At 39.9% G+C, this 27776-nt stretch overlaps 1 protein-coding gene across 1 annotated transcript in view; it reads right to left on the reverse strand.

The window, feature by feature from the left end:
* The window catches only part of LOC144587767 (uncharacterized), a 570285-nt gene that overhangs the window by 173223 nt on the left and 369286 nt on the right, over positions 1-27776 (reverse strand). The window contains exon 4 of the mRNA XM_078389015.1: positions 10906-10978. Within this exon, the coding sequence (XP_078245141.1) occupies positions 10906-10978 (73 nt within the window). The remainder of the gene's footprint in view (positions 1-10905; positions 10979-27776) is intronic.

A 27776-nucleotide genomic window follows, 5' to 3' on the forward strand; every position in this document is an offset into this window, starting at 1 on the left:
AGTTGTAATATACATATCTAGAGGGCCCAGGTTGGGGAGGGATATTATTCTATATCGTGTTGAAAGGATTTATGTTGAGCTATATTGGAATGAGCTAGGTATCTGACCGTGGAGCCAGAGGCTGGGAGTTCAATTCCCCTGAAGACCCAGCCTGTGTCACCTTGCCCAAGCTGCAGAGTCTTTGAGTACCTCCAGAAGCTATCACTTCTGAGTAAAAAGTCCTGAAATAGATTGCCATAAGTCAGAATCAACTTGGCAGCATACAATAAAAAAACATACTGCATAGTTATCTTCAGAGATGGACAAATTTCAGAAGAAATTAAGACGGTAACAGGGATCACGGAGGGAAGAGACACTTCAGTGGTGATGACCTGCACGGTGTGTGCAGTGTTTGTCTTCTTTGTGCCTGAAAAAAAAAACAGTGTACACATGTAGCAAGTGCAAGCTGGATACTCTTTTGGAAGAAAAAGTGAAAGGATTGGACCAGCAAGTGGCCAAGGTTAAGGCTTTAAGAGAAGATGAAGAACACATAAGCACAACACTTGAGCAGAAGCAGCCAAGGTAGGCTTCTGGAGTTCAAAGAACAGCATAACAAAGCAAAGGAGGGAAATGCTGGGAGAGAACAAACATAGTGGAGGAAGCACAATGAAAACAAGTCCCCGCACTGAACAGGGGTTGAACTTGATGACCTTATAGGCCCCTTCCAACTCAATGATTCTATTATTCTAATTTATTTACAGCATTATCCTGTTGGTGATGCTATTCCGGTAGTTGTAGTGAAAAGGGAGGGAGGGAGGGAGGGAGGGAAAAAGAAAGGAAAGGAAAGGAATTTTCCACTTTTTGGTTTTCTTCGCAGACACTGTATGTACTATATCAGTGTGAACCAGATCTTTTGCTGTCATGGAATATTATGGTGGTGACCAGGTAAATGCCAGACAGGAAATTAATAGATCTGGATGGGCACATGATAATTAAAACTGATGCCAAATCTAGCAGGATAGGATGGGCACCCATAAGAAGAGAATATTACAAATCAAACTCATCAAATAGTACTCTTCCATTAACTCTCGGATGTTCCCAAGGGCAGAAACGAACAGAATGGCTTGAAATGTCAACTGCTGAGTGGGATAAATCTACAAAATTCATGACTTACATATGAACTAGTGGCAGTGATGCAGCAAGCCACAAAACATTCCCAGGAACCACATTCTGGGTGGGTAGCCCATATTACAGAAAATAGTTCACAATGATCACTTCTGAGTAGGACAATTCAATACAATATACTCATCCCATCAGACTACGGGGGGCTGACTCAACAAGCCACAGAAGATTCCCAGGACAATACCCATTACAATACCCATTCCAGACAGAAAATACATATTGCAAACAAGAGCTTAGAATGGCAACTCCCAAGTAGGACAACTCAATGAAATTCATGCATCTTATCAGACAAAAGGGGATATAAAGACATAAAACATTCCCAGGAATCACATTTCTGTACTCACTGTCGCAGAAAACTGATATTGCTTAGAAAAACCCAGAGTGGCAACAATTGATTGGATTAGATAACTCAATCAAATTCACAAATCAGTTGTAGCTGGAGAGGATTGGCTACTGCAAGCCTCCAAACATTTCCAGGAACTGCACTACATTCTATGCCATAAATACATATTTGGTGGTGGTGGGGAGCTTAGAATAGTAACTTTTGAGTAGGAAAACTCAACATCATTCAGTCATCCAGGGCTCAGTAGCAGTGATTCAGTATGTAACAAAGCCATCAAACTTGAACTACTTTCTCATATCTCTTCTTGTGCAGAGGGGGTGGCGGCTAAGGTAGGGAGAGGAAGGGGCGGGGATAGGCTGTGGGAGTGGGTGGCTGCCTATTGGCTCACCAATCAGCTCAGCGGGCCAGTAGGCAAAATGGGGAAGCCATCCCTCTCTTCCTATGGGGGACAAATAAAAATGGGGAAATACTGTATTCATCTCTTCATATTCGTGGCGGTCTCTGAAACCCATGAATATGAAGGGACAAATATTTAATGAATCAGCAATTTCTGACGAATATCGTGATCCATTTTTGTATTCGTCCCCATGTGTACTTATAAACTAATGTTCTAATATGTGTACATCACATCCTGCTACTTTTGGTATACATTTTTATCATCAGGTGCCTGTTCTAGCTTTTAACTATTTCCCACGAAGTGCCATGTGACTGTGAGGACTTTTAAACCTAATAAACAACTCGAGAAATGTTATTCTCTTCTCTGTGCACCTGTTCTCTCCTCTCCCCCCCCTTCTCACCACCGAGGTTACAGTGCCAATCACACCTGTGCATCAGTTAATATAGTTCCGTGATTTAAGTATCTGGTTGCAGAGCCAGCGGGTGGGAGATGATTCCCTGCTGCCTTCTTCACAGGGGCTGGATTCAATGATCCATAGAGTCCCTTCCACCTTTGCATTTCAAAGATGAGGATGAGGAGGATGAGGATGATTAATTCCATGAAGTTGCAATGGATGTGAAGATATGTTGTGACAGTTACAAGCTGCTTTGCATGTTCTACCTGTACTTTCAGGCAAATGAAATTGCTTAGACATATACTATAAGATGCAGATAAGTCCAAGTAGTATCATAATATCTGGGATAATGATGTAAACAAATGGAACCCCCACATGTAGAGGGCTTAGGGTTTTGTTTCTTTGCATCCCAATGAAGAGATCCGATAACCTATTTGTTTTTCTATTTTCTGACTGATGCTGTTAATTGATACATTCTTCCATTTTAACTGAAATTCTGTGCCATCTGTAGCTTATTGCTTTCTGCTGTAAGTGTTATTTTTAAAATAGCCTTGGGATATTAAGTTTAAAAATAAATGAATGAAAAAATAAAGGGACTGAAAATATGGAGGTACTGAAAGCAGTTAAGATGAAACTTGACTATGCACCAAGAACACAGAATGAAACCTTTGTACAGCAATGGTAGGCAAAACCCTTTAGATAACAATTTGAAACAGCGGGTGATCAAGGAAAAACGGTACATATCTGCTGAAATAATTCTCCACAAGTTTGCAGTCATGTGCAGGTGTTGATAAGAAGAGCAAATATTATTTGCTTTTAAAATGAGTATTACTTCTGAGCATTATGTCTATATTTTAATTATTTTAAAATTTAGTTTATATAAGTGAATGCTCCTGCCTGCTGTGAGTGTTATTGACAGGCGAGGAGGAGCATGTAGTCGATGCGGGGAGGGGGGAGGCTTGTCTCACTGGCAAACCCTCTTGTGGAGCATTCTGCTCCCGTCAAAAGCTGCTTATGCTGACAAGCAGTAATAGCTACTATATTATTTCCTTCCGATAAACAGGACAATTTGACTGTGTCTTTTAAAAATTTCAAAACATAAATCTCCGGATGAATGCATCTCATAAAAAACTAGGTTCAGAGTATAGTTTCCTTCCAGAGGAATATGCAATGATTTCAGGAGAACAAAATAAATGAGGATTTTTCTGTGTGTTTCTCCATGGCCGTTCTGGGTTGTTGTTTTTTTAAATCTTAATGAAGTTTTTCTAAACACCAGAAAATAGCTAGATATCTATTTAAAAAATTAAGAACTCATTTGTATCGACATAAAACCAGATTGAAACTGGATATATAAAAAACCTTCAGAGTAGCCTGGAGTACAGATAGGCAAAGCAAAAATGTGGTACTAAATATTTCTGTTATGAGAGACAATGCAGGCAATTTGCACTTCAGTGCAAGGCAGGTTGGGAATGGGGGAGTGATGCCATTAGGAAGGGCACAAGGAATTATCGTGGGGGCACTGTCTACCTCCAGTTTGGCAGTCCACAAGACACCACTGGATGCAATGAAACTATTGCCTCATACAAACTCACATATCATGGGGGTATGGGAGTCCTATCCACATGCACAGCTGTGCATAATTTTTTTAAAATCTGTCTAATCAGTCACAATAGTTAGTGCTGTCAAGTTGAAACTGACTCATAGTGACCCTAATAGGGCATTCAAGGTAAGTGAAATAGTTAAGAAGTGATTTTACCAGTTCCTCTTCCCCTGGTCCTCAGAGTCCAAGTCCGTCACTCCATCCACTACACCACACAGTGTACCCATTATTATTGATAGGTCACTATAGGAGGGAAAATTCCTGCACCAGCCCCATAGGTAAAGGGCCTTCTCCTTGATCCTTGTGGAAGAATGGAGGAACTTTGATTCAAGCACATCCCCAAATATCTCTGCTCCATCCTCTGAATGTCTTTTCTTGGGTCTTGCCATCAGGTACTGACTACTGCCATCAGGAACACGATATAACAGGAAATGCAATTACATCCATGGTTCTATCCTTCACATAACCTCTGCCTCCTCCAGAAAGATCAGTCTTCTCTGAAATGACTGAAATGACTAGAAAAAGCTGAGTACGTGTGTGCAGGTTGTGGGAGAAGAAGATAAAATACTCTCAAGTGTTTTTAAATATTGCGAACTATGTAAGAACTCATATTAAAACAATTCCTATACTGCTGGAAAATAAACACCCAATCTGAAAGAAACCATGGAGTTTTTAAAACTAGAGATGTGTATGAATTTAGAAATGAATTAAAAATTCATTTTTTAAAAAAATCACTAATTCGTTGATCGTATTCCTCCTTGACAAATACGAATCAATGAATTTTTAGTGATTTTTGATTTATTAATTTGTTGGGCTATAAAATGGTTTCACAGACATCCAGACATACCAAAATCACAGAGAAGCTTCCCCTGACCCTCCTCCACAATCACTCCAAGTTTGGTGAAGATTGAGTTCCCCCAAGCCAGGTGCTCAAGGGCACTTTCCTGGTGGGACCCACTTTGTGGGTTTATAATTCAGACAACTGAAACTCAAATTTCACTAAACTTGGAGGGCTTGTAGGAGAGTTAGAGAGAATTTCCCTGTGATTGTGGTGTCTCTAGGTGTCTGGAGGGCCCTATTATAGTGTTTTAAAGGCAACATGAATCAATAAATTGATTCATTGTTTGTCAGAAAAAAATCATAAACTCCTTATTTGAAATTCATCAAATTTAATGAATCTCAAATTGAAAGAAATTGCCATTTTTCTGATTTGCACCCATCTCTAATGATATTGTCATGGGATTAAATGCTTTCCACATATTCAAAGAGGATTAATCATGCCACATTTACGGAAGGCTGAGTCAACCTTGAGTCGGCTACTTGGGACTGAATCTGGATTGTGAGCACAGTTTTGGCTGCTGTACTGCAGATTAACTACTGCACCACAAGGCTCCTCAGAGAAATTCATTGCTGAATGCTTCACTAGCCTTTCCCAGTTAGACGTCCAACACACATTTTATGGCATGTAGAGGATGGTCCCCACCCCTGAAAATAACAAGAATACTCCATGGAGGTGGGAGAAATTCCTATACATATCTGTTTTGATCTATATCAGAAGAGGGCAAAGTGTGGCCTAGGGGTCATATCCAACCCCAGGGTCATTTCCGCATTTCCAAGGTGACCACATAGCCCCCATGCTCCCACTGCCCAATATATTTATATGCCTATATTTAATGTATAATCATCATCAACATCTGCTGTCAAGTCAATTCTGACTCATGGCAGTCCTTTTCAGGATTTCCCAGGCAGAATAATCAGAAGTGGTTTACAATTCTCTTATTCTGGAGATGTCCTGGGATTATAGGTAAAGGTAAAGGTTCCCCTTGACAATTTTTGTCCAGTCGTGTTCGACTTTAGGGGGCGGTGCTCATCCCCGGTTCCAAGCCGTAGAGCCAGCGTTTTGTCTGAAGACAATCTTCCGTGGTCACATGGCCAGTGCGACTTAGACACGGAACGCTGTTACCTTCCCACCGAGGTGGTCCCTATTTATCTACTTGCATTTGCATGCTTTCGAACCGCTAGGTTGGCGGGAGCTGGGACAAGCGACGGGCGCTCACTCCGTTGTGTGGATTCGATCTTACGACTGCTGGTCTTCTGACCCTGCAGCACAGGCTTCTGCGGTTTAGCCCACAGCACCACCACGCCCCCCTTCCTGGGATTATACAACTAGCCAAAGACCACACAAGTTTGAAGGAGACACACTGAGGAATCAAACTTTCAAGCTCTGGCTATACATAGAACAAAATTTGGTGTCCCCCCTCTATTTCTGAACCGCCAATAAATTTTACTATAAGCTAATCAAGATGGTGTCCCTTTCACTATCAAACCTCCAGACTCCAAAAATTAAAAAAAATGAAAGTGACAATGTGGACACTTCTTGTTACAAACCTTCCACACTACACTTTGGAGGCTCTTGGGGCTATTTCCAGGCCTGAGGAGGTTAGTGACAAGTATTGGGACTGAACATTTGTTTCACAGAACTGCCCGGCTGCCCACCTTTGATCTGCAACACTGTCCTGTTTCAAGGTGGGAAAAGCCCCAACAGGAAAGAATTGTTCCACAAAACAGATGGGCCAGGCAAGGCAATGTAGAGGAAAAGGTCAAGGTACAGAGTCCTATGAGACAGTAACCGAAGCCAAGTAAGAATAATTCATATCCAGTGTCCAGCAACAGTCCAGAGGCTAACCATTCAAATAGAAATAGGAACAGGCAAGGATCTTCCACATGACGCCGTCAAGACAGTTTAAGGCCATAAAGAGCACAGGAATCACAACTAGAATCATTCATTCCCGAGACTGAAGTTTGCATTGCTCAGCTTCTGGGGCCCCACACAGAATCATTTGGACAGCTGGTCTCCCTGGGAGGAAGAGCTTTTCTTCAAAAGGACCCCTATTCTGGAGGACATATTTGCTCACAAGAAACATTCCCATGAAGCCGAGCATTTTGTCTGAGAGCCATGAGGTAAGCACATGCCTTTAACGTATACCGTTCTTATGAGCTGAGAGAGAGAACTAGTCTTCCCCCCACCCTTTAGACAAGGTCTAGAAATCTTGTCTTCCTCTTACTGCTGCCTTTGAACCATTGAGGAGACTCATGCATCCAAGGTTGTGCACAGCTACACCAGGGGTATAGCCAGCTGACCTGGACGCAAGCCAGGCCAAGGGGAGTCTGTTTCATTAAATAGGCTGACATACTTCAGAATGCAGTGTTGATATATGCCCCCAGCACCATATGTTGACTTAAAAGGCAGTTCAGTTGCACACAAGATAAAGAAATGACATAGTGATAAACATATAAACATGTAATTCTAGTATATCTCAACACCTCCTTTTGGCAGGAAAAAAACAAATAAAATGATTTTTTTTAACAGAATGGCTTAAAGATTATTTAAAATCTTTCACATCATGCAGCAGATGTTAGTGAGTTTGCTCAGTGCATATATTCTGTCATTAGGGAAATCAGGAGCCCCTTCTAAATACTCTTTTTGTTTGGTTGTTTATATTCGTTTGCAAACACATTGTTGGCAGAAATGCTACAGGGAAAAGCAAACGGGAAGAAGCAACTTGAATTATATGCACTCAGCATACTCAGAGTTGCACTGTAAACATCGAATTCATACTGAGTAGGTGATCTTTTTAAAGGAAGAAATCCACCAAGGGGCCATTGCAAATCTCTTGAGAGCATTTAGTGATTGGATAGAAAACAACTAGGCATATATGGATGAGCGAGGGTCTTGATACTTCAGTTTCCACACCTGTGAAGCTAGCATTAGAAACACAGAGCAAACCGATCCACTCCTAAAAGTAAGCATGCTGAGGGTGAAAATAAATCCTTAGTCCAAATAGTAACTATTTCACACAAGAAAATCCAACAAAGAGGTCCTTGGGACAGAAGGGAAGGTCCCGCTTTGTATCTTGCACCATAGACTCGGTAACTCACAGCTGATCAGAACAATAGCCCCATCCACAGCAAGCTGTGAAAAGCTAAAAGGAGACCTCCCTGTGCTCATCATAAAAAAAATAAATAAATCTGCATCCAGATACACCATCTGCTAGGCCCTCCACAGAGCTAATATATCTCTGGGCATTTGAGACATCCTTGAGAAACAAATGTGTGTGTGTGTGCGCGCGCGCGCACACACACACACACACACACACACACACACACACACACACACAAGTCTTCATGTGTGCCGAGTGTCAAAATCCTTGGAAGAATAAGGGGTGGTTGAAGGGCCAGGACAGGATAAGAGAAAGTGCATTAGCAATCTCCTTACATATTTTTATACACAAAATTACAGAGGTTAAATGGCAAATCCCTCCCAATACATATTTCTGTGCGCAGTGCAGTGGCAATTCTAATCTAGTTATGGTGCATAAACCTAAAGCATAGTAGCAGCTATTTCACATTATTTCAGAGGACTTGCTCCAGAATAAAAGCATATCAGTCAATGGTCTCTTTATGCCAAGGCACATGTCTATATGAAATCAGTCCGCATCATTTGGAAGGTGATAATCCTACACCCAATAATTGGCTTCAATTTTTTGTTCATAGTTCTTATAGTTCCCTCTAGTTCCACATCTTGAAGATCATCATGATATTTCTCAGTATGATAGGTGCATATGAGAAGTGTATATGAGAGATGAAAGGAAAGTCCAATGCTGCACAACACATGCAACTGGAACATGGAATGTGAGAAGTATGGGAAAAAATAAACTGGAAACAGTAAAAAAAACAACTGTAAAGTGTTAACTCTGGAAATGACAAACTCAGAAGAAATGTAATGGCTCTAATACTGAAACAAGATGTAGCACAGACAGTTAGGAGCTATAATTCAAAATATGACCAGATAACATCTGTCAGACTCCATGGAAAACCTATAAACATAACCATCATTCAAGTCTATGCTCCAGCTACCAATGCTGAAGGTGATGAAATTGAAAGCATTTATGTGAACTTCCAGGAGGAAACTGATCACACACCAAAACAAATTATGGCCATAATCACAGGTGACCGGAATGCAAAAGTAGAAAACAAAACATTTTGGAAAACAAAATGTTGTTGGAAATGTTGGCCTAGGGGTCAGAAATGAAGCAGGGGAATGACTCGTAGATTTCTGTGACACCAACAATCTGTTATCTCAAATACATGCTTCAAACAACTCAATAGGTGACTGTAGCTGTAGACATTACCAGATGACCAATACAGAAATGAAATAGGCTACATAATTGAAAGCACAAGGCAGAAAAGCTGTATTCTCTCTGCCAAAACAAGACCAGGAACCAATTGTGATACTGGTAATGAACTGTTAATGTCAAACATTACAGTAAAGCTCAAGAAGAACACTAAAGTAATCTTAGTACCAAAACATAATTTAAACAACATTTCTGATACATTTAAAGTCCACAAAAAGAACGGATTTGCCTTACTAAACTCAGTTGACCATGACCAGAACTGTGGATTGAAACCAGAGGTGTTATTAGGGAAGAATGCGAAAAGTTGCTTCCCGAGGCAAAGGACAAGATGGAGCCATACAGAAGCGGACTCAATGGGCAGTTAACTCTTACTTTGACAGTGGGAACAGGAGGAAAAGTCCCTCCATCACTTATAAAAGCAGCAAGCTATTTTGTGAGGTGCCAATCAGGATGCATACCTTGCCACTGCTCTGTGGCCCCCTGCATTTGCACTCAGCTTAATGTTAAGGCTCTATATGAAGAGAACAAGTGAGAATACTTTACATAGTATCTGCTGGCATATAAGCAGCACACATTCCTTTTTCCTTTATATCAGTCATTATAGACTCAAGTAGGATTTATAATCTCGTTTCCCAAGTGAGAGCCCATTCTGTACTGGCTCTCTTTTTCCCCTCTGAAACTGTCTCATTCATTTTTATGGAAAAATTAATAGTATTATAGGCCCTAAAGTTGAAACTAAATGCTGTATACAGATCTACGTGATTTTTGACACTTCGTAAAAATGATCCGTGGATTGAATTGTTAATTGTCTGTCCTACAAATGCTCGTTTTTTTCTTAAGTATTAAACATGTTCTACCCTATTCACAAAGATATTTCCAAGATTTGGGACAATATATTTGCGAATGTAGATCTAATGACACCTCAAGACACATATTTTAGCTGGTTTATACATATACTAAAGTACTTCTCATTGCTTAAACTGATTATGATCAATAATAATAAAGTCAATGAAACAAAATGACAATGATGATACAAACAAGAACATTTTGTAAAACTGGGATTTCAGCATATACTTAAACAAAATGGAGTTGTTATGTTTAAACATTGATAAGGACTGAAGGAATATAAACTCATTTAAAGCCATGTTCAAAATGACAACTCCATCGATATATATGAAAGTAAAGATGTCGGAACCACTTGGAGGCCAAAACAATCTTAGCTCAGATCACAACATTTCAAATCATCTTAATTCACTTATGTTAACAATTAAGCAAGTGTGGGGCTGTCACCCAACCCAGCTGCAAATATTTGCGCACCCCCCCCCTTTCCCATCACATTGAAGGTTATCTCCCGGGTAGTGCTGGAAAAAAAAAAATCAGGTGACAGCCATTTCCCATGATGCTTTAAGGGCTGTCAAACTGTCCATCAAGTTGTCACCTGACCAGTCTTTTCCCATGCTTCTTTTAGACTCTTCGTATGACAAATTGAAAGGCGCTATTATCTGCTTGCGGTGAAAAGGAACTGCTTCGGCTTTGATAAGATATCACTGGTCCCAGGTGAGCGGAGGCTGACAGCACATCAAGACAAGACAACAACATAGAAAACACTAAACGCAGGAGGCCCTAGATTTACAAACATCTGTTGTCATTATTTATTTCCTTGCTCCCTGGTTTAGTTTTAGACTTTGTTCTAAGCTGGTTCAAAAGAAGACACTCCGTTTTCCAGAGTTTCCACTATTACCACGGTTTCTGGATGTTTAAAACAGGCAGATGAGAAAGGAAAAGATAACAGAGCAATCTACTATAGCTACCTACCTCGCCTGATACAACTTCTGCTTGAAATGTTCTGTGTCTCTTGGTGAAATTACTTCACAAGAAATGAGAAACCCTAAAAAAGACAAAAGGAAGATATTTAAAAAGTTTCCTTTAAATGTAACAGCAAGTGTTGATATATTTATTTAACAGTCGTCCTGCATATCTCAGGTGCTGGCATTGATATCTCTCAGCCTCAGCACATGCACCCAAATTTATCATTGGAAACAGACCAAAAAGCAATTTGTTTGTTGTTTTATTGTGAGGTTGTGACAAGGAGAAAATGTAGCAGGTTGCTAACATCCCCACCTTGTGTACAAATCTTTTTCTGCATGTACTCTTGTAATATCATAGAGATGTTTTATAATACCACTTTAAAAGGTGGTGCCACCATTGCTGATCTGAGAACCAGAGTTTGATAATTTTGTGTTTAGACATGGGGTTCAGCCAGAGCAAGAGAAATATGCACAACTGAAATGTAGAGGCTCAGGACTTCACAAAGAGCTTGCATCATCTCGAACATAATGCATTTCAAAAGAAGGGGTTTATAATTTAGCATTCACATTTGGGCAAACTGGTTAGAATGGTGGAATAGAATCTGAAGGACCGTAGTTCAAATCCCCACTCACTCATGGAAATCAGTGGGTGACCTTGGAATAGTCACTGTCTCGCAGGCTAGCCTACTTCACAGGGCTGTTAAGAAGAGAAGGAGGGAGGAAACTGCATTACCCACCCTGAGCTCCTTGGAGGAATGACAGGAGAAATTATCATTAATAATGGTAATTTGCCTTGTGCTATTCAATGAGCTGAATGAGGATTGATATATGAGAAGCCACAGGTGCAAACTCCTTCACAGCTGCAAAGCTCTTAAGACACCAAAGGGTTCTCTGGGTTGTGAATTGGCAAAATTATAAATAGAGAACGTTCAGCCCACAAGCACAAATGTTATGGCTTTCACATCAACATTTAGTATACTGTGCTTTTGAAACTACTGCAATGTGATGCCATCAACAAACTCATAAGCAAGTTCTATCAGGAAGCACATCATAGTCCCCAGAAAAATTACTTGAATGAGTGATGACTGAATTCAGTCAATATGTAGAATAACTGAATTCAATCAATATTTTGGAAGATGACGTTATAAAAACCTGATCAATTCAAGCAGAGGGGCTCTCTTGATGACAGTTCCCAGGCTCTTGACCTCCTTAGCAAAAGAGAGGAGGCTGGAATTTTCTTGGCAACTTTCCCCTACCCCCGCTTCATTTCTTCTGCTTGCTGGCAATTACTATTTTACTCAACAGACTTCGGGCATTTGACAGGCTTTAAAGAAAGTGCTTGCATTTTGAATTGTACTCAGAGGTAAATGCACAGCCAGTGAATCTGTCCCAAAGCTGCTGAGAATGAGGTTTTAGTGCTGTACACTTCTTAGTGATATGTTTTTACTGTTTTAAAATGAGCTTTTAAATTATTCTGCTTTAATTGTTGATCATGTTTGGCACTTGACTACTGTAAGTTACCTTCAGTTTCCTTGTGCTGGGGAGAAAGATGGGATATACAATAAATACTTTTTCTTTTGGTTTTAAAGGCAATCTCTAGTTCAATTTTTTTAAAAAAAACACACACAAAAAAAACCCAAAACACCCTGGTTTATGGGATATTGTGTATTAGCTTTTAAAGTATTAATTAATTTAAACTCATATGATCCTGATTTCTTTAATCAAGCCATAAATAACCCACCCCAACATAGTATTTTCATATATATATGAGCTCAGAATGATTTTGGACCATGAGATCATTATATGAAGAATTCTTTGCCATTCTCATGGCATCTGATCCAAAGTATCTCACAAAACAGATATAAAAACATACAACTCATAATTCTTATCATAACATTTCACAGATTATTTCTGAAGTTCTCAATTATATAAATGAAATATATGTAGGGTTAGTTGCAGATAGAAGGGAAATTATCTGACCTGCTTTAGGATAGATTCACTGGCTGTGCCTTTACCTCTGAATACAACTCAAAATGCAAGCACTTACTGTACTTTAAAGGCCTCAAAGTTGGGGGGCAGGTACTTTAAGGAGGAAGTCTTAAGAATATCCACTGAGGTCACTTCTCTAAATACCAGCACTGTCAAAAGGGAAGTAAGGCACAAAGCGAGAAACACTTTTAGATGATGTCTAGAGTCAACAACACCTTCTTTGGGACATCAAGGATTCATTGCCCTACACATTTAAAATCTACTTAAGTGCACTTTTTCATGTTTATTTTACTCATGATGTCACTACCTTATTTACTGTTTTAAATGTTAATCTGCAATAAGTATTGTTCAAGAACAGCTTGAATAGATATGTAAAGCAAGATATAATAAACTGTGCCATAGATGACCTGTTCTTCAGTATCCCTCTTCCAATTCATCAGCTTTGAATCGTTTATTTTTATTGCATTTCTTGCCACAACACCATTTGGATGTATATTTTCATGTTCATGATCTATCCATGTAGTAATAAGATTAGAAATGTATATGCATGGATCTGATCATGAACCTTTTCTCTCTCTCAGTCTCACTGTTTCCCAAGATATCCACTTTATTTTCTGCTATTTCTTTAAAGTGTTCATAAGCTGCCTTTTAGGGCACAGCCTTTTCAAGGAAGTGTTTGCAAACTCTATTAAATACATTAGAAACATCCAGTCATCATACACTACTACAAGACACAAAATATGAAACCGTAACATTAAAAAAAACTTCTTTCTTTGTTCATGTCAGAACCACCACCATTCGATTAATAAATACATTAGGAAATTTTTGCCCAGAATGGGCAGCAGCAAGAACTTTAGCGTCAGCTGCAAATTTTCCATAATACATGTTGAAGGGCACAGCATATACTGACAGAGGTATGAAGTTGCCTGTTCTTTTCTACATTTTCAAAGGTCTGTGTCATTGCAAAAATCCCATTTTCTTAGGCTTGTTTTCCTTCTGTCAACTGCAGTCTGTAGCCTTATAAGTGACTTTTAAGTACTGTAACTAAGTTTTCTGTGTGACTGGGGTCCAGCCTTTCCTGCAGTCCATCCATTTTAAAAAGATGGGTAGCTCACTCTTTCCACATGACACTTTCTCAAGTTTCACAGATGTTCTGACCAAACCTTTCCTTGATTTTTATCTGGAACAGACAGGAGAGCAGCGGCAAGGTAGAAGCTTTGTGTTTCTCACTGTTAGGGGCTACCTCTCTCCCTATGTCATGGGGTGCAATGCCTGCTAGGTAACTGATTTTGACTCTAGGGTTTGGTTCCAGATGCCCTATAATGATTCTACAGCTGTCTACCTGTTTTGCATGAATTGAACCATACCAACCTGGCTTTGCATATTTGCTTGTGGAGTAACACAGGACCTCGTGGTCGTAGTATGAGCCTGGTGGCACAGTGGTCAAACCGCTGTACTGCAGCCAAAACTGTGCTCACGACCTGGGGTTCAATCCCAGGTAGCCAGCTCAAGGTTGACTCAGCCGTCCATCCTTCTGAGGTCAGTAAAATGAATACCCAGCTCATGGGGGAGGGGCAATGTGTAGCCTGGATAATTAACTTGTAAACAGCCCAGAAAGTGCTTGAAGCACTATGGGGTGGTATATAAGCAGCACACTTTGCTTTTACTTTTGACCTAAGAGTTCTCAGCATTTTGCTTTGTATTTTGGCAGTGTTTCTAGCAGGTCAGAGTACAATCCAAGATAACACCTAGGAATTTGGAGGCAAAACAATGACCTAGTTGGACACATTGCATGTGACCTGAAGTTTCCTAGATGCCTGCTTGTTTCTCACATGAAAGACACTTTTTAAAGTCTTAGTAGGATTGAGTTTAAGTTGATTTCTGTCACATGTGCCACGTTCTTCTAATGCGTCTGTTAAAAGAGATTCTACCATATGAAAGCTGTTAGACTGAGTAGCAAGTGTAAGATCATCACCATAAATAAAGCTTTTGGTACCTCAAGGATGCTAAACAAAACAGGAACAAGTATACTACTCTGGGGCAGACCATTATTTTGAGTACCCCATCAGCTAGATTGTCCTTGAAAATTAGCAAAAGATCTACAGTTTTGCAAAAAGATTGCTGTCAATTTACTTAGTTTATACTGTAATTCTTGGTTAGATTATAGATGATTTTTTTTGGTAGTAATACTTAATGATGAAGAGTGTATAGGTAGCTATTGGTCAACAAAAGCTATACCTGTGACCTCAGTAGGTTCAAAGCAATTCTAAAAATATTGCACTAAATTCAGGATTCTTCCCAGCCTGTTTTGGGATGCAAAGTGGTGCCACTACTTCCATTAGATGGTTAAGAATCAATAAAAAGCGTATAGCCCTATCAAATAGTTTGCAATAGAGGCATATACCTTTATTCCAAATGTTACAATCCATACCATAGTATCCACTGTTAGGTGTTAAATTATAACATGACAAGTTCCAAAGACACATTACAATACCTCAACATCTCAAAACCTAGTGGCACAAAAACAAGTACAAAAAGTTACTCCACAACAAATTAGCTTCCAAGACCTGTCAAAAGTCAGCATTGTAAGTTCAACTAGAAAGGAATTCCATAATCACTGGTGCATCGCAGAGGAGGTCCTATCTGTCATGTTTATCAAGCTGATAAATTTCACAGGCTGGCATACAACCAGAGGCATCAGTGGTGATCTTGGTTATGGACAGCATCATATGGCTACTCTTTAGCAAGACTGAGTGTAGTCATTTGAAGTTTTCAGAGTTAGAAGAGTATTTTGATTTTGGCTAAAAGACAGTCAGCCCATTGGTGCAAAATCAGTGTTATGTGTACTGACCTTCTTGTCCCTGGCAATATGAAGGCAGCTTCATTAAATATCAGCTGCCTTCACCATTTCATTGTCCTTTCCAGAGAATTGTGTCTTCTCGTGATATGCCCAAAGTAGGACAGCTTCAGCTTCAACATTTTGGCCTTCATAAAGTCATTGGCACCCTTGCAAGACTGTCAGAAAATGTGACCCTTCTCTCAGAAAATTGTTGCAGCTGCAAATGTTTTGGTACTCACGTATTATTTCTTTGGTTTGTGTTGGAACAACACACAAAAACAGAGAAGAAAAGTCAAATCTGATACAATCCCATACAGAAACCCAAAAATGCACTGGCCAAAATTATTGGACCCCTGTCTAAATTGTTATAAATAATTGCTTTTCAAGCATGTGATGCTACTTTAATTTGGATTTAGACACACCTGTCACAAGTAAGAGGTATGGGCAAATATAGTAATCACACTTGCAACCAGTTAAGATGGAGAAAAGTTGACTCAACCTTTGTGTTGTGTGTGACACTGAGCAAGGGAGGGGAAATGAAGTGTAAAGAGTTGTCTGTGGATTTGAGAGAAAAAATTGTGGAAAATCTCAAGGCTACAAGTCCATCTCCAGAGATCTTAATGTTCCTGTGTCTACTGTGCGCAATATCATCAAGAGGTTTACAGTCCATGGCACTGTAGCTAACTTCCCTGGATGTGGACGGAAAAACAAAATTACTGAAAAATTACAACAAAGGGTTGTTCAAATGGTGGATACAGAACCCAGATTAACTTCCGAACAAATTCAAGCTGATCTGCAGACACAGGGTACAACAGTGTCAGCTCGCACTATCTGTCGCCATCTGAATGAAAAGGTAGGAGACCCAGGAGGACACCATTGCTGACACAAGGCATAAAAAAAGCAAAACTAGAGTATGCCAAAACTCATGTGACAAAACCACAATCCTTCTGGGAGAACGAACTGTGGACAGATGCAACAAAAGTAGAGCTTTTTGGTAAAGGACATCATGTCACTGTTTACAGAAAAAGAAATGAGGCATTCAAAGAAAAGAACACAGTCCCTACAGACAAACATGGTGGAGGTTCAAAGATGTTTTGGGGTTGCTTTGCTACTTCTGGCATTGGATGCCTTGACTGTGTGAGCGGTATCATGAAATCTAATAATTACCAAAGATTTTGGGGGTGCAACATAGTGGCTGGTGTCAGAAAGCTGTGTCTCCACCAGAGGTCATGGGTCTTCCAGCAGGACAATGACCCGAAACACACTTCAAAGAGCACTCAGAAATGATTGCAAACAAAGCACTGGAGAGTTCTGAAATAGCCAGCAATGAGTCCAGATATCAATCCCTGTGGAGAGATCTCAAAACAGCAGTAGGGAGAAGGCATCCTTCAAATCTGAAGGCCCTGGAGCAGTTTGCAAAAGAAGAGTGGTCCAAAATTTCAGTAGAGAGATGTAAGAAACTCATTCATGATTACAGGAAGCGATTGATTTCAGTTATTTTTTTCCAAAGGGGGTGCTACCAAATATTAAATTAAGGGTGCCAATAATTTTGGCATTTTTTGGTTTCTGTGTGGAATTGTATCAGATTTGACTTTTCTTCTCTGTTTGTGTGTGTGTGTTTTGTTGTTGTTGTTGTTGTTGTTGTTGTTGTTGTTGTTGTTGTTGTTGTTGTGTGTGTTGTTCCAATGCAAACCAAAGAAATGAACATGTGAGTACCCTAACATTTGCAACTGCAACAATTTTCTTAGAGAAGGGTTGCATTTTCTGACAGAATTGCAAGGGTGCCCATATTTTTGGCCATGACTGTACATAGTCCAGCTTTGATTTTATCTAGGTCCCACTCATTCGTCCTTCTAGAAGTCCGGCGTATCCACAAAGCTCCCCTCCAGCACTACATTTCAAACAAATCAATTTGTTTTCCCTGACTCTAGGTGGCGGTGTTCATCCCCATCTCTAAACTGTAGAGCCAGCATTTGTCCGAAGACAGTTTCCATGGTCATGTGGCCAGAGTGACTAGACACGGAACACTGTTACCTTCCCACCATGATGGTACCTATTTAACTACTTGCATTTACATGCTTTTGAACTGCTAGGTTGGCAGGAGCTGGGACAAGTGATGGGAGCTCACTCCATCACGTGGATTCGATCTTACGACTGCTTGGTCTTCTGACCCTGCAGCACAGAGGCTTCTGCGGTTTAACCCACAGCACCACCACTATAGAAATATAGTGCAACAATTAATGATTTTAATATGCATATTATCCAAATTTCCATCATGTGCAGATAAGATTGCCTAATTTGCATAATGTCTAACCAGAGATGGAAGACTAGAAAATGGCAAACCTAGCTAAGCCCCACAAGGCCAGGTACTCAAAAATATCATGTCCAGTGGTTCTCTAACACCCGAAGAGAAAGCAGATGTGTTGCACATTCATCCATTGTTTGGCACAGATAATTTTGCAGGGTAACTTAGTCAGTTTCTATACTCAAGTCCAGGCTGGGACCATGGTTAGAGTTACCCAAATGTCCATGTTTGACTATGGGCTTGTGCCAACTGTACTAAACAAGTCTTCATTCAAATAGTGGCATCTGTTCCTGGGAATTAGGAAAGAAACCCTGACAACTGCATGCCATCAGTCCTGGTTTTTTGTACTTTATGACAACACCTGATAAATCAATATGAGAAACCTGAGAAATCAATTTATTTCAAATATGAGATCTTTGCTTCTGTAACAAGAGAAAGGGAAAAAAAGAAGGTTCCCTGGGCACATGAATTGATGTGGAACAGCTGCAAAAAAAAAAAAAAAGAAAGAAAGAAAAGAAAAGAAAAAGGGAAGGCTTTTAAGCCATTGGAGAAAGCATTACTTTGACATCTAGAAATCAACCCACCTCATAGTCTGAGATAAAATTGTGAGTCACACTGATCTAGATTTGCTTTCAGAAAAAAGACTGCAGCTGCAATTGAGAGATGGGTTTTTGGGTTTTTTTTTAGCAAATTACTTCCACTGGGACAAAGACACTGTAAACATCACTGTGGAAATGAACCCTTGATTCGTGTACATTAGATACTATCCAGAGGAAATTTGTGTTATATACTACCCACTACTGTAGTCTCTCGAGACTGAAGGATGCCTACTGCATTACCCACTCTTCTCATAGTGGATCCTAATAAGAACATGGAAACATAAAATTTAGGAGAAGAACATACCAATGCCAGGATACTTGTTAACTGGTCACACCGTAGAAGGAATGCCTGTATCCCACACGGCTGTTTTATACAGTCAAGCACTGGATGCAGACTTCATGTGACCACAATATGCTAGAAGTCAAAATATGGCACTAACAGCATAAGCAACTCAGACTACCCACAAAGCCCACAATCCCAGGGGATCAAAGACAGAGAGTCAAGCCATACACTAGAAAGGAACTACAGAATAGCAATCAATAACAAATCAATGCAACTGGAGTATAATTTAAGTGGAGGTGACTTGTTGCGAATGACCTTGAATTCTGCAACACCCAGTTTTCAGTGCTTCGGAGCTTTTGCGCTCTCCCCCCTCCCCCCACTACGGGACCTAGCAAAGGAAGGCATGTTTTGTGGCAAAGTTCAAACGTCAAAGTTATCGCTTGAATTGTGAACAACAATAGAACAAAAGTTTTCCTCCTTGAGCTCATTATGTAATAACTTCTGTGTTTGATCTAGACAAAAGACTACTCAGGTGTTACAAATCTAGTTAAGTAAACATACAAAAGGAAGGAGCAGGAGAAACCCCACCACCATCACCACCAACAACATTGTCACTTCCATCACCCTCCTACAGTGGAAAGTGACAGGTCTAAAACAGAGCACATTGACTACCTGTGGTAGCTCGCAACTGAGTAGGAATCTGGTGACAGATCTGGGGACAAAGAGGAGTTATTCTGTCTCCTCATGTGTTGCACTAATGTGATTTGTAAATTCGGAGTCTTTAGTCATGTTTATTGCAGACAGAGTCAAATTAATGGAACATACTTATCAATACTAATTCCAATCCCACATACGTATATTAACCGTCGTATTTTAAGTACTGTATGGGAAAATTGGAATTCAGCCTATAGATTCAAACTAATTATGCTTAAATGCCAAGTACAGAAACTAATTTTTTTTCTTCCCTAAAAGCTTTTCGGTTCTGTAACTGAGAAGCAGTTGCCATGGCACATTTTTTTGTCAAAAGACATAGGAGTCATCGTGACATCTGAATTCATGGGTGGACCATCAAATGAGAAAACGGATGACCTGGCAAGGCTACTTCTCAGACGATTCTTGTGCAAGTAACACCAAAGTAATAGTCAGAGACATTTCTCAGTATCTGATAGCTTGGTGAAAGCATAATGTTTAATGAGTCCACAGGATAACTGATTTTAAAAAAAGTTCCCTTTATAGATAAAGTATTACTAGTTCAACACATTTAACTGTTAGGAAAAGAGTCTTTTAATGTGCACGCTTATTTCATATAACAAGCCAATCATGCTATGAAAGATGGAGACAAAATTTAACAATGCAACGTGATCCTCTAAAAACTTTATTTCCCATTGCAATTATGAACAATAAAGTTTTCTATACAGACAACTATGTGAGCTGAAAGAGGGGAATGTGTAATTCATTTCCTCAAGCAGAGAAAAAAAGGGGGAGGAGGAGAGAGAGAGCAAAAATTGGATTCTCTTCTGCTAGCCTCCCGTGCAAAAAAATTTTTTCCTTATCATCTCATCTCGTCATATCTTTCTGCAGTTTGAATTACCCTCTTTTCCTCAATCTGGTGAGGCAGTGAAAGGATGTTTGTTCTGCTAATTAACTTTATTACCCTGATAACTCCCTGCAGCCTTTGACGAAAACAATTACCGTTCCTCTTTTTTTCCCCCACTGGCAAAAAAAAAGTAAAAGAAAAAAGGGGGGAAAAAGAGGGAAAAAAGAGACTATTAATTAGAAATGAGGCCCCAGTCCCTGCCATGTTAGCCTACCATGTTCCGAGACCCTCAAGCGGGATAGCATTACATTGTCAGTAGTAATTTAGCTCTCATCTGTCTCTGCTAATTATTGTCACATTCATCAAATTCATCAACAAAAGTGCTCTCAGAAGGATTGCATATTTGCAGTTAATACAGCATAAACTGGTATTACCCATCACCACATTTGTGATGATGAGAGGGACACAACTTATTCATCCCTAATTAGAGCAAGCTGGGTAATTAATTATACATTCCGCCTTATTACTTCTGAGTTCCCAGATATTGTTTGTCTAAAAAAGGGGCGAGAGGGAGAAAAGGAGAGAGGATGGGGAAGGGGAAGAAGAGAGACAAGCCTGAAAAAGAAAAAGAAAAAAGAAAGGAGGGGGGAACAAAAAAAAAATAAAAAAGTGTGATGTGTTTTGTCACATGTGCTTTGCCATAATTCCCACCTGACAAACTAGCTGATTCAGTAGAAAATTGCAAGTTGTCAGCAGCAGAATAAACTGCCGTAATAGCTGATTAATGATCAGCACCTGTGACAGGTGCTGTACGGGACTGTAAACTTGGTTTGATTAACAGTCACTGGACGAATAAATATTACTGACAGTCGCTAGAGAGCAAGTTTGCTTGTTTGCTTTCCATGTGAACAAACCTCACACATTAAAGTTATTGATATTTTCAGTGCCGTTTCTAGTTTCAGGCTCCCCCAACCCAACCCCCCCATTTGGAACATCATCTGCCAACACCAGTGAAAGTCTCTGTGATGGCCAGCGGATTTCTGGCCCAAACTATGGCACATATTGACAAGGTGGCCAAAGGGCTACAGAATTGTAAACTGCAAGAATTAAGAAGGCTTTATTTATTTATTTATTTATTTATTTATTTATTTATTTATTCATTCATTCATTCATTCATTCATTCATTCATTCATTCATTCATTCATTCATTCATTATTTTGTATACTGCCTCATTAGTTTATGCATAATAACAAATTCTTTGTGTAATGTACACGTCTTGGAGCAGGAAAAGAGCATGTTCACACATCTAAAATGATTACCTATAAATGTATTTGCCATAAATATATATATACATATATACACACATGCACGCACACACAAAATGCACATATATTATATAAACTGAATTGCCAAATATATATAAAGAACAAATCAAGGATATTAATACAAATGCATTAATTTTCCTCAAGTGTACCCCAACAGGAAACGTGAATTTTTGCAGCGTTCATGTGACCATTAGTGGTTCATTGGTTAATGAAGAAAATCAACCTATGTTACTGTTGCCATATAGTGAGTTCACATTGTATCTTTTCTCAGTCTATTGTAAGATTTGCTACAGTGTGATGAGTTATAACTTGGAATGTTGTTCAAATAATAATGGCAGATTGTCTTTATAGCCAAATCAATTAAGATTGACTGAATGTAGCCAATGAAATATCAGTAAATCAGTAAAACAAAAGCTTGCACTCTGAGTAGAATTTGTGCTTTGGCACAACAATATCTCCCCTTCACATCTCCTTTGTGAAATCCTAATGAGGAACAAGTTATGTTGCTCACCCTTCTGTTTATTCAAATAGGCCTGCTCTAACTGCAGCTTATTTTAGCACAGTAAATCAGTTACAGTGTGCCTGTTTGAATCAATGGAACTAACAGAGGAGTTGATTCACTAAATCCCCATTAATTAAATGGGCCTACTCTAGTTATTACATTAACAGGATTGTGGTCATAGATTCCCTTCAAGCTGAAAGGTCCATTACCCAATGTTTCACTCCATATAAATTATGCAACATACCAAAATTAGCTGCCACAGTAAAAGGTACACAATAAAGCATTCTAATGCTCACAAAATGTGTAGTTTAGCAAGACTTGAATTTAACCACAAAATGTAGCATACAGAAATGTATACAGTGGTGCCCCGCATAGCGACGTTAATCCGTTCCAGGATTAACGTCGCTATCTGGATTCATCGCTATGCGGGGGGTGGAACCCATAGGAACGCATTAAACGGAGTTTAATGTGTTCCTATTGGGGAAAAACTCACCGGTAAGTGAAGATTCCCCCATCCAGCCGCCATTTTCGCTGCCCGGTAAGCGAGGGCAAGGCGCGAAAACGCTGCGGGCGGCCATTTTCTGCACCCGGTGGCCATTTTGGAACTGCCGATCAGCTGTTTTCTAAACATCGCAATGCGAAGATCAGTAAGCGAAACGCTTACCGATCATCGCAATGCGCTGTTTAGCCTATCTAAACATCGCAATGCAATCGCATTAGCAATTGCAAAAAAAACGTCGCTATGTGGATTTGTCATTAAACGGTGTGCTCGTTAAGCGAGGCACCACTGTACTTTAGAGAATGGGCTATAGAATGTACCTCATCAGTTCTCAAACAATACTCTGTGGTTTAACTTCCCCCACACAAGTCTGCCTCACCATTAAATTAAATGTTATATTATTTAATATAACATTTAATATAATGGGGCTGCCTTTGAGGTTGACGCGGAAACTTCAGATGGTGCAGAATGCAGCGGCCAGGCTCCTTACTGGAGGGAGAAAATACCACCACATTTCTCCTACCCTGGCCAGACTGCACTGGCTGCCCATTCGTTTCCGCATCGACTTCAAAGTTTTAATGCTCACTTATAAGGCCCTAAACAGTTTGGGACCTTGATACTTGGCGGAACGCCTGCTCCCACCAAGATGTACCTGGATCACCCGTGTGAGCCAGGAGGTGAGACTGAGGAGCCTGACGCCAAGGGAGGCCCGGTGGGAAAAGACGCGAAACCGGGCCTTCTTGGCGGTGGCTCCTCGCCTTTGGAACAATCTCCCTCCTGAGATTCACGTGGCCGCTACACTGGGTACATTTAAAACACAATTAAAAACATGGCTTTTCATCCAGGCCTTCCCTCCTGCCAGCATTTAATTTGATTTGACTTAATTCTCTTCCTTTTTTCTATCTATCATTTATTATTTTTGGTATATTGTTAGTATTGCCAGTACTTGATGTTTATGGTCTGTTATTTTAATTGTATATTCCTTGCTGTTAGCCGCCCAGAGTGGTATGATATACCAGATGGGCGGGATATAAATCAAATAAATAAATAAATAAATAAATAAATAAATAAATAAATAAATAAATAAATAAAATTATATCAAGCCTCTCTGAATCCTCTGGCTAGAGAGGTCCTTTTCTGTCATGGCTCCTCATAAACTGGTGCCTCAACTTACGAACGTCCCTACTTATGACCATTTTGAGTTATGATCAGCTCCAGCTGCAAAATTTTGCTTCTACTTGCGACCGGAGCTTCCACTTACGAACAAAAAAGGCATGGGTAAAAGGCGGGAAATTAAAATTTCTAACTGTAGGTGGCAACAAGGCTGCTTCTTTGTAGCTCTTTTGCCCCAGCAGTTAGAGAGTGTGAGATCTGAGGAGGCTTTGGACTGCCTCCTTCTGCTTCTGAGTGAGCATGTGTGTGTGTGTTTGCAGGGAGGCTTTGGGCTGCCTGGTAAGGTAAGGTGCTATTTTCTGCTTTTAAAAAACTGTTCTGGGTGTTTTTGCAGCGTGGTTTTGAGCTGGGGGGTTATGTTTCTGTGCTGTGATGGGGGGGTTGTTTGTTTGTTTTGGGTTTCCTCCCCCCATTTCCGATGGGTCTTTTAGGGGTTGGTTGCTTTTTGGGATTTTTTCCCCCTTTCCAATGGGTCTTGAGGGGTTTGCTTGTTTTTCGGCTTTTTCCTCTCATTTCCAATGAGTCTTGGGGGGTGGGTTGCTTTTTGGGGGGGTTCCCCATTTTCGATGGGTCTTGGCGGTTCATTTGTTTGTTTTTTGGCTTTCCCCCCATTTCTGATGGGTCTTGGGGGGTTTGGTTGCTTTTTGGCTTTCCCCCCCATTTCTGATGAGTTGGGGGGTTTGGTTGCTTTTTGGCTTTCCCCATTTCTGATGGGTCTTGGGGGGTTGGTTGCTTTTTGGGTCCCCCCCCCATTTCCGATGGGTCTTGCACGCTTCCCTTGCTTTTTCCGTTTTTTTCTCTTTTTATTTCCAACCTGGTCCCTTTGTTCTCTGTGCATTTCTGATCTGCTCCGTTTGTTTTCTGTGCATTTCCAATGGGTCTTGCATGCTTGATTGCTTCCCCCACTTTGGCCAGAAGGGATTAATCATGTTTCCAATGACTCTTGCAGTGATTTTTTTTTTTTTTTTGGTGATTATTTTTCCTTCGGCCGGAACGGATTAATTGCATTTCAATGTATTCCTATGGTAAATGGTGCTTCAACGTATGACCATTTCAAGTTACGTCCATCTTCTGGAATGGATTATGGTCGGAAGTCGAGGCACCATTTCCCATAGGAATGCATATGAACTGTCATTCCCAGGGACAGTTTGCCAAACCTAACATTTTTAGTTATTTTAGCATCCAGATTTCTTGTTTGCCTGTTTAGTCAAGTCTCCACAATGTCTGCTAGTTTTAATTTGGTGGCTTCTTACTGTTTTTGGTTGCTTTTAATTACAGAATCAAAGGACTGCAGAGTTGGAAGGGACCAAAGGAGACAGCTCGTCCAATCCTTTGCCAATGTAGGAATCCACAGCTAAACCATTTCTGATAGATGGTCATTAAATGTCTGTCAAAAAAAATCTCCAACAAAACAGAGTCCACCATAAGGTCTATGCCTTGAACTGGTTGATATTTTGCTATCTCATTTTCTATTCATTTCAGTTCAGATATATTTTTCAAAAACTTTCATCATTACAATAAAAACCAAAGGCAATTAACATTATGTATGTTTTTTTAAAAAATGAGGCAAATCAGAAATCAATAAAAAGAGGTAGCCAACACCTCAAATGACCATATTATTGTGGTTCACATTTTATTCCCTTTAAAAAGCAGTTTTATGATTTTTATGTGATCTTCTTGACAGTTTTCAGGGAGGTAGCCAGATTGATCTGTTTCAACAACAAGAACAGAAACAACCGTTCTGTGATATGCTTAAGGATAACACATTTATTTTAGTGTGAGCTTTCTTAGAAACAACCCACTCCATGTATCTAAAGAACTCTGATCTGACAGTTTGACAAACTCAAGAGTGACCTGTCAACTGGACTCGAATGAATAGCTGTGGGTCAAATCAGGAGAATAAAACAAGTTAAAGATTGATATAAGATTATCAATTACCATTGTCTTGCTTTCTGTGAGCAAGACATTTTTAATATAGCAGAATGTAGAAGCACACAACTCTCTCTTGCAGTCATAAAAATGCAGTGTAGTAAGCACAAAAGTACAAGAGATTTCCAGTTTTGTTGCTTAGTTATTGTACCTTGGCTCAAAATATTCAAAGTGCCACTAATATAAATGACACCTGACATTAATGACAAAGATGCACCTGAAATTTTCTAAGCACTGTACAGATGTTTAAAAAGATGACAGTAACTATCCACAGATTGTGTTAGACTTGTTGCTAATCAAAATAAATGAAAAGGGCTGATTTTCTGGCTCAGAATTCAGTACAAGGCAGCTGCTTTTATCAACTGTGTCACCTATTTCAGTCAATAGATCTAACAAAGAAGTCGGTATCCACTCATAATATATTACTGAAATATGTTATTTGCCCAACTATGTATTACAGAGATAAGCATATGAGAAATATAGAAAAAGATAATGTATCATTAGTTGTCTAAGCAGCAAGCAAATGCATATTATATCATTTTGCCTGCCTTGTCTAGAATATAGACAGAATTTCGGCAAGGGAGAGGAAATTATGTCAATATAAGAGTTTTCTAGCACCAGGAAATTTCCCTGTGTTTCAGCCTTCATATGCTGAATAATCACTAATATTGCATTTAATTTATTCCATGGTTATCCTGTCTCTCTCCTGAAACTAAGACTAAAGGTAGCTCGTAACATTATTTTAAAAATATATACAGCTGAAAACTAGAAACTTAGTTCTTTAGAGGGAGTGCAACCCCTTCAAAACAGCCTAGATTCCGCACAACAACACAGAAATATGAGGAGGATCATACTACCCTTGACCACTGTACCTTAGTCAAGACAGCTTTGGTTCAGAATCCAGTCCTGAAACAGGATTGAAATGGTTATATAAAACCACTTTCATCCAAATGTTAAGAACCATAAGCCTGAGCCTTAGAAGAAGAGGAAGATCCAAAAGAATTCCAAGTTTAGGAGGAAATTAGCCCCCCCCCCCCACTTCCTTACATCTCAGTTCTGAATAAGGTCCCACAGAATCAGGCCCTCTGCACCGAAAAGTCGCATTGCCCTTTTCTGATTCAGAAGACTCTGATCAACAGCATCCTTCTTATCTACCCCAGCTCTTAAGTATGCTGGCACTGATAATATAGGCTCCATTTCTTCAACAGAAAGCACTTGTGCAATCTTGAAAGGCCATCTTCCTATTTAAGGCTCAGTCTGGAACTGGACTTTGGTAGGGTAATATCCAGACTACCTTTCACCCTTGGAGTTAGCTGTGAGCTAGACCTTTGTCTTCACACTTTCCCAACATCAGGGTCTTTTCCAGGGAGTCTTCTCTTCTCATGAGATGGCCAAAGTATTGGCTCACAGCCATAAATACTGCACTCCCAAAGCCAACTACACCAGAGCACAGAGTGCTGTCCTCTGAAGATGCCGGCCACAGAGACTGGAGAAACGTTACGAAGAACAACCTTCAGAACACAGCCAAAGAGCCCGAAAAACCCACAACAACGATTATGATTTCCTTATATAGACTTACAACCATACATTGCTCTTTCCCCATGGTCATATTTGAATTTAAGATGTACATGGTCACAAATATTCTTTTTTTTTTATTGTTGGGCATTTGTATTTGTTGATCAGTTATGCGGTCATCATTCTAACCTATTTTGCATTGTCAAGTGTGAGGACACCACACAGTGCTTGATCAGGAAAGATTGTTTGAGCCATCAATTCAGGGCGGGGGGGGGAGGACAATGACCTTGAATGACTGTACCAGAAAAATTGAATGAATGATTTCATTGAACAAAAAAAAGGTGGGGGAGGGAAGAGATAGTATTCTGTTGCACAACTACTCC

Source organism: Pogona vitticeps, chromosome 3 (assembly GCF_051106095.1).
Source record: "Pogona vitticeps strain Pit_001003342236 chromosome 3, PviZW2.1, whole genome shotgun sequence".
Lineage (NCBI taxonomy): Eukaryota > Metazoa > Chordata > Lepidosauria > Squamata > Agamidae > Pogona > Pogona vitticeps.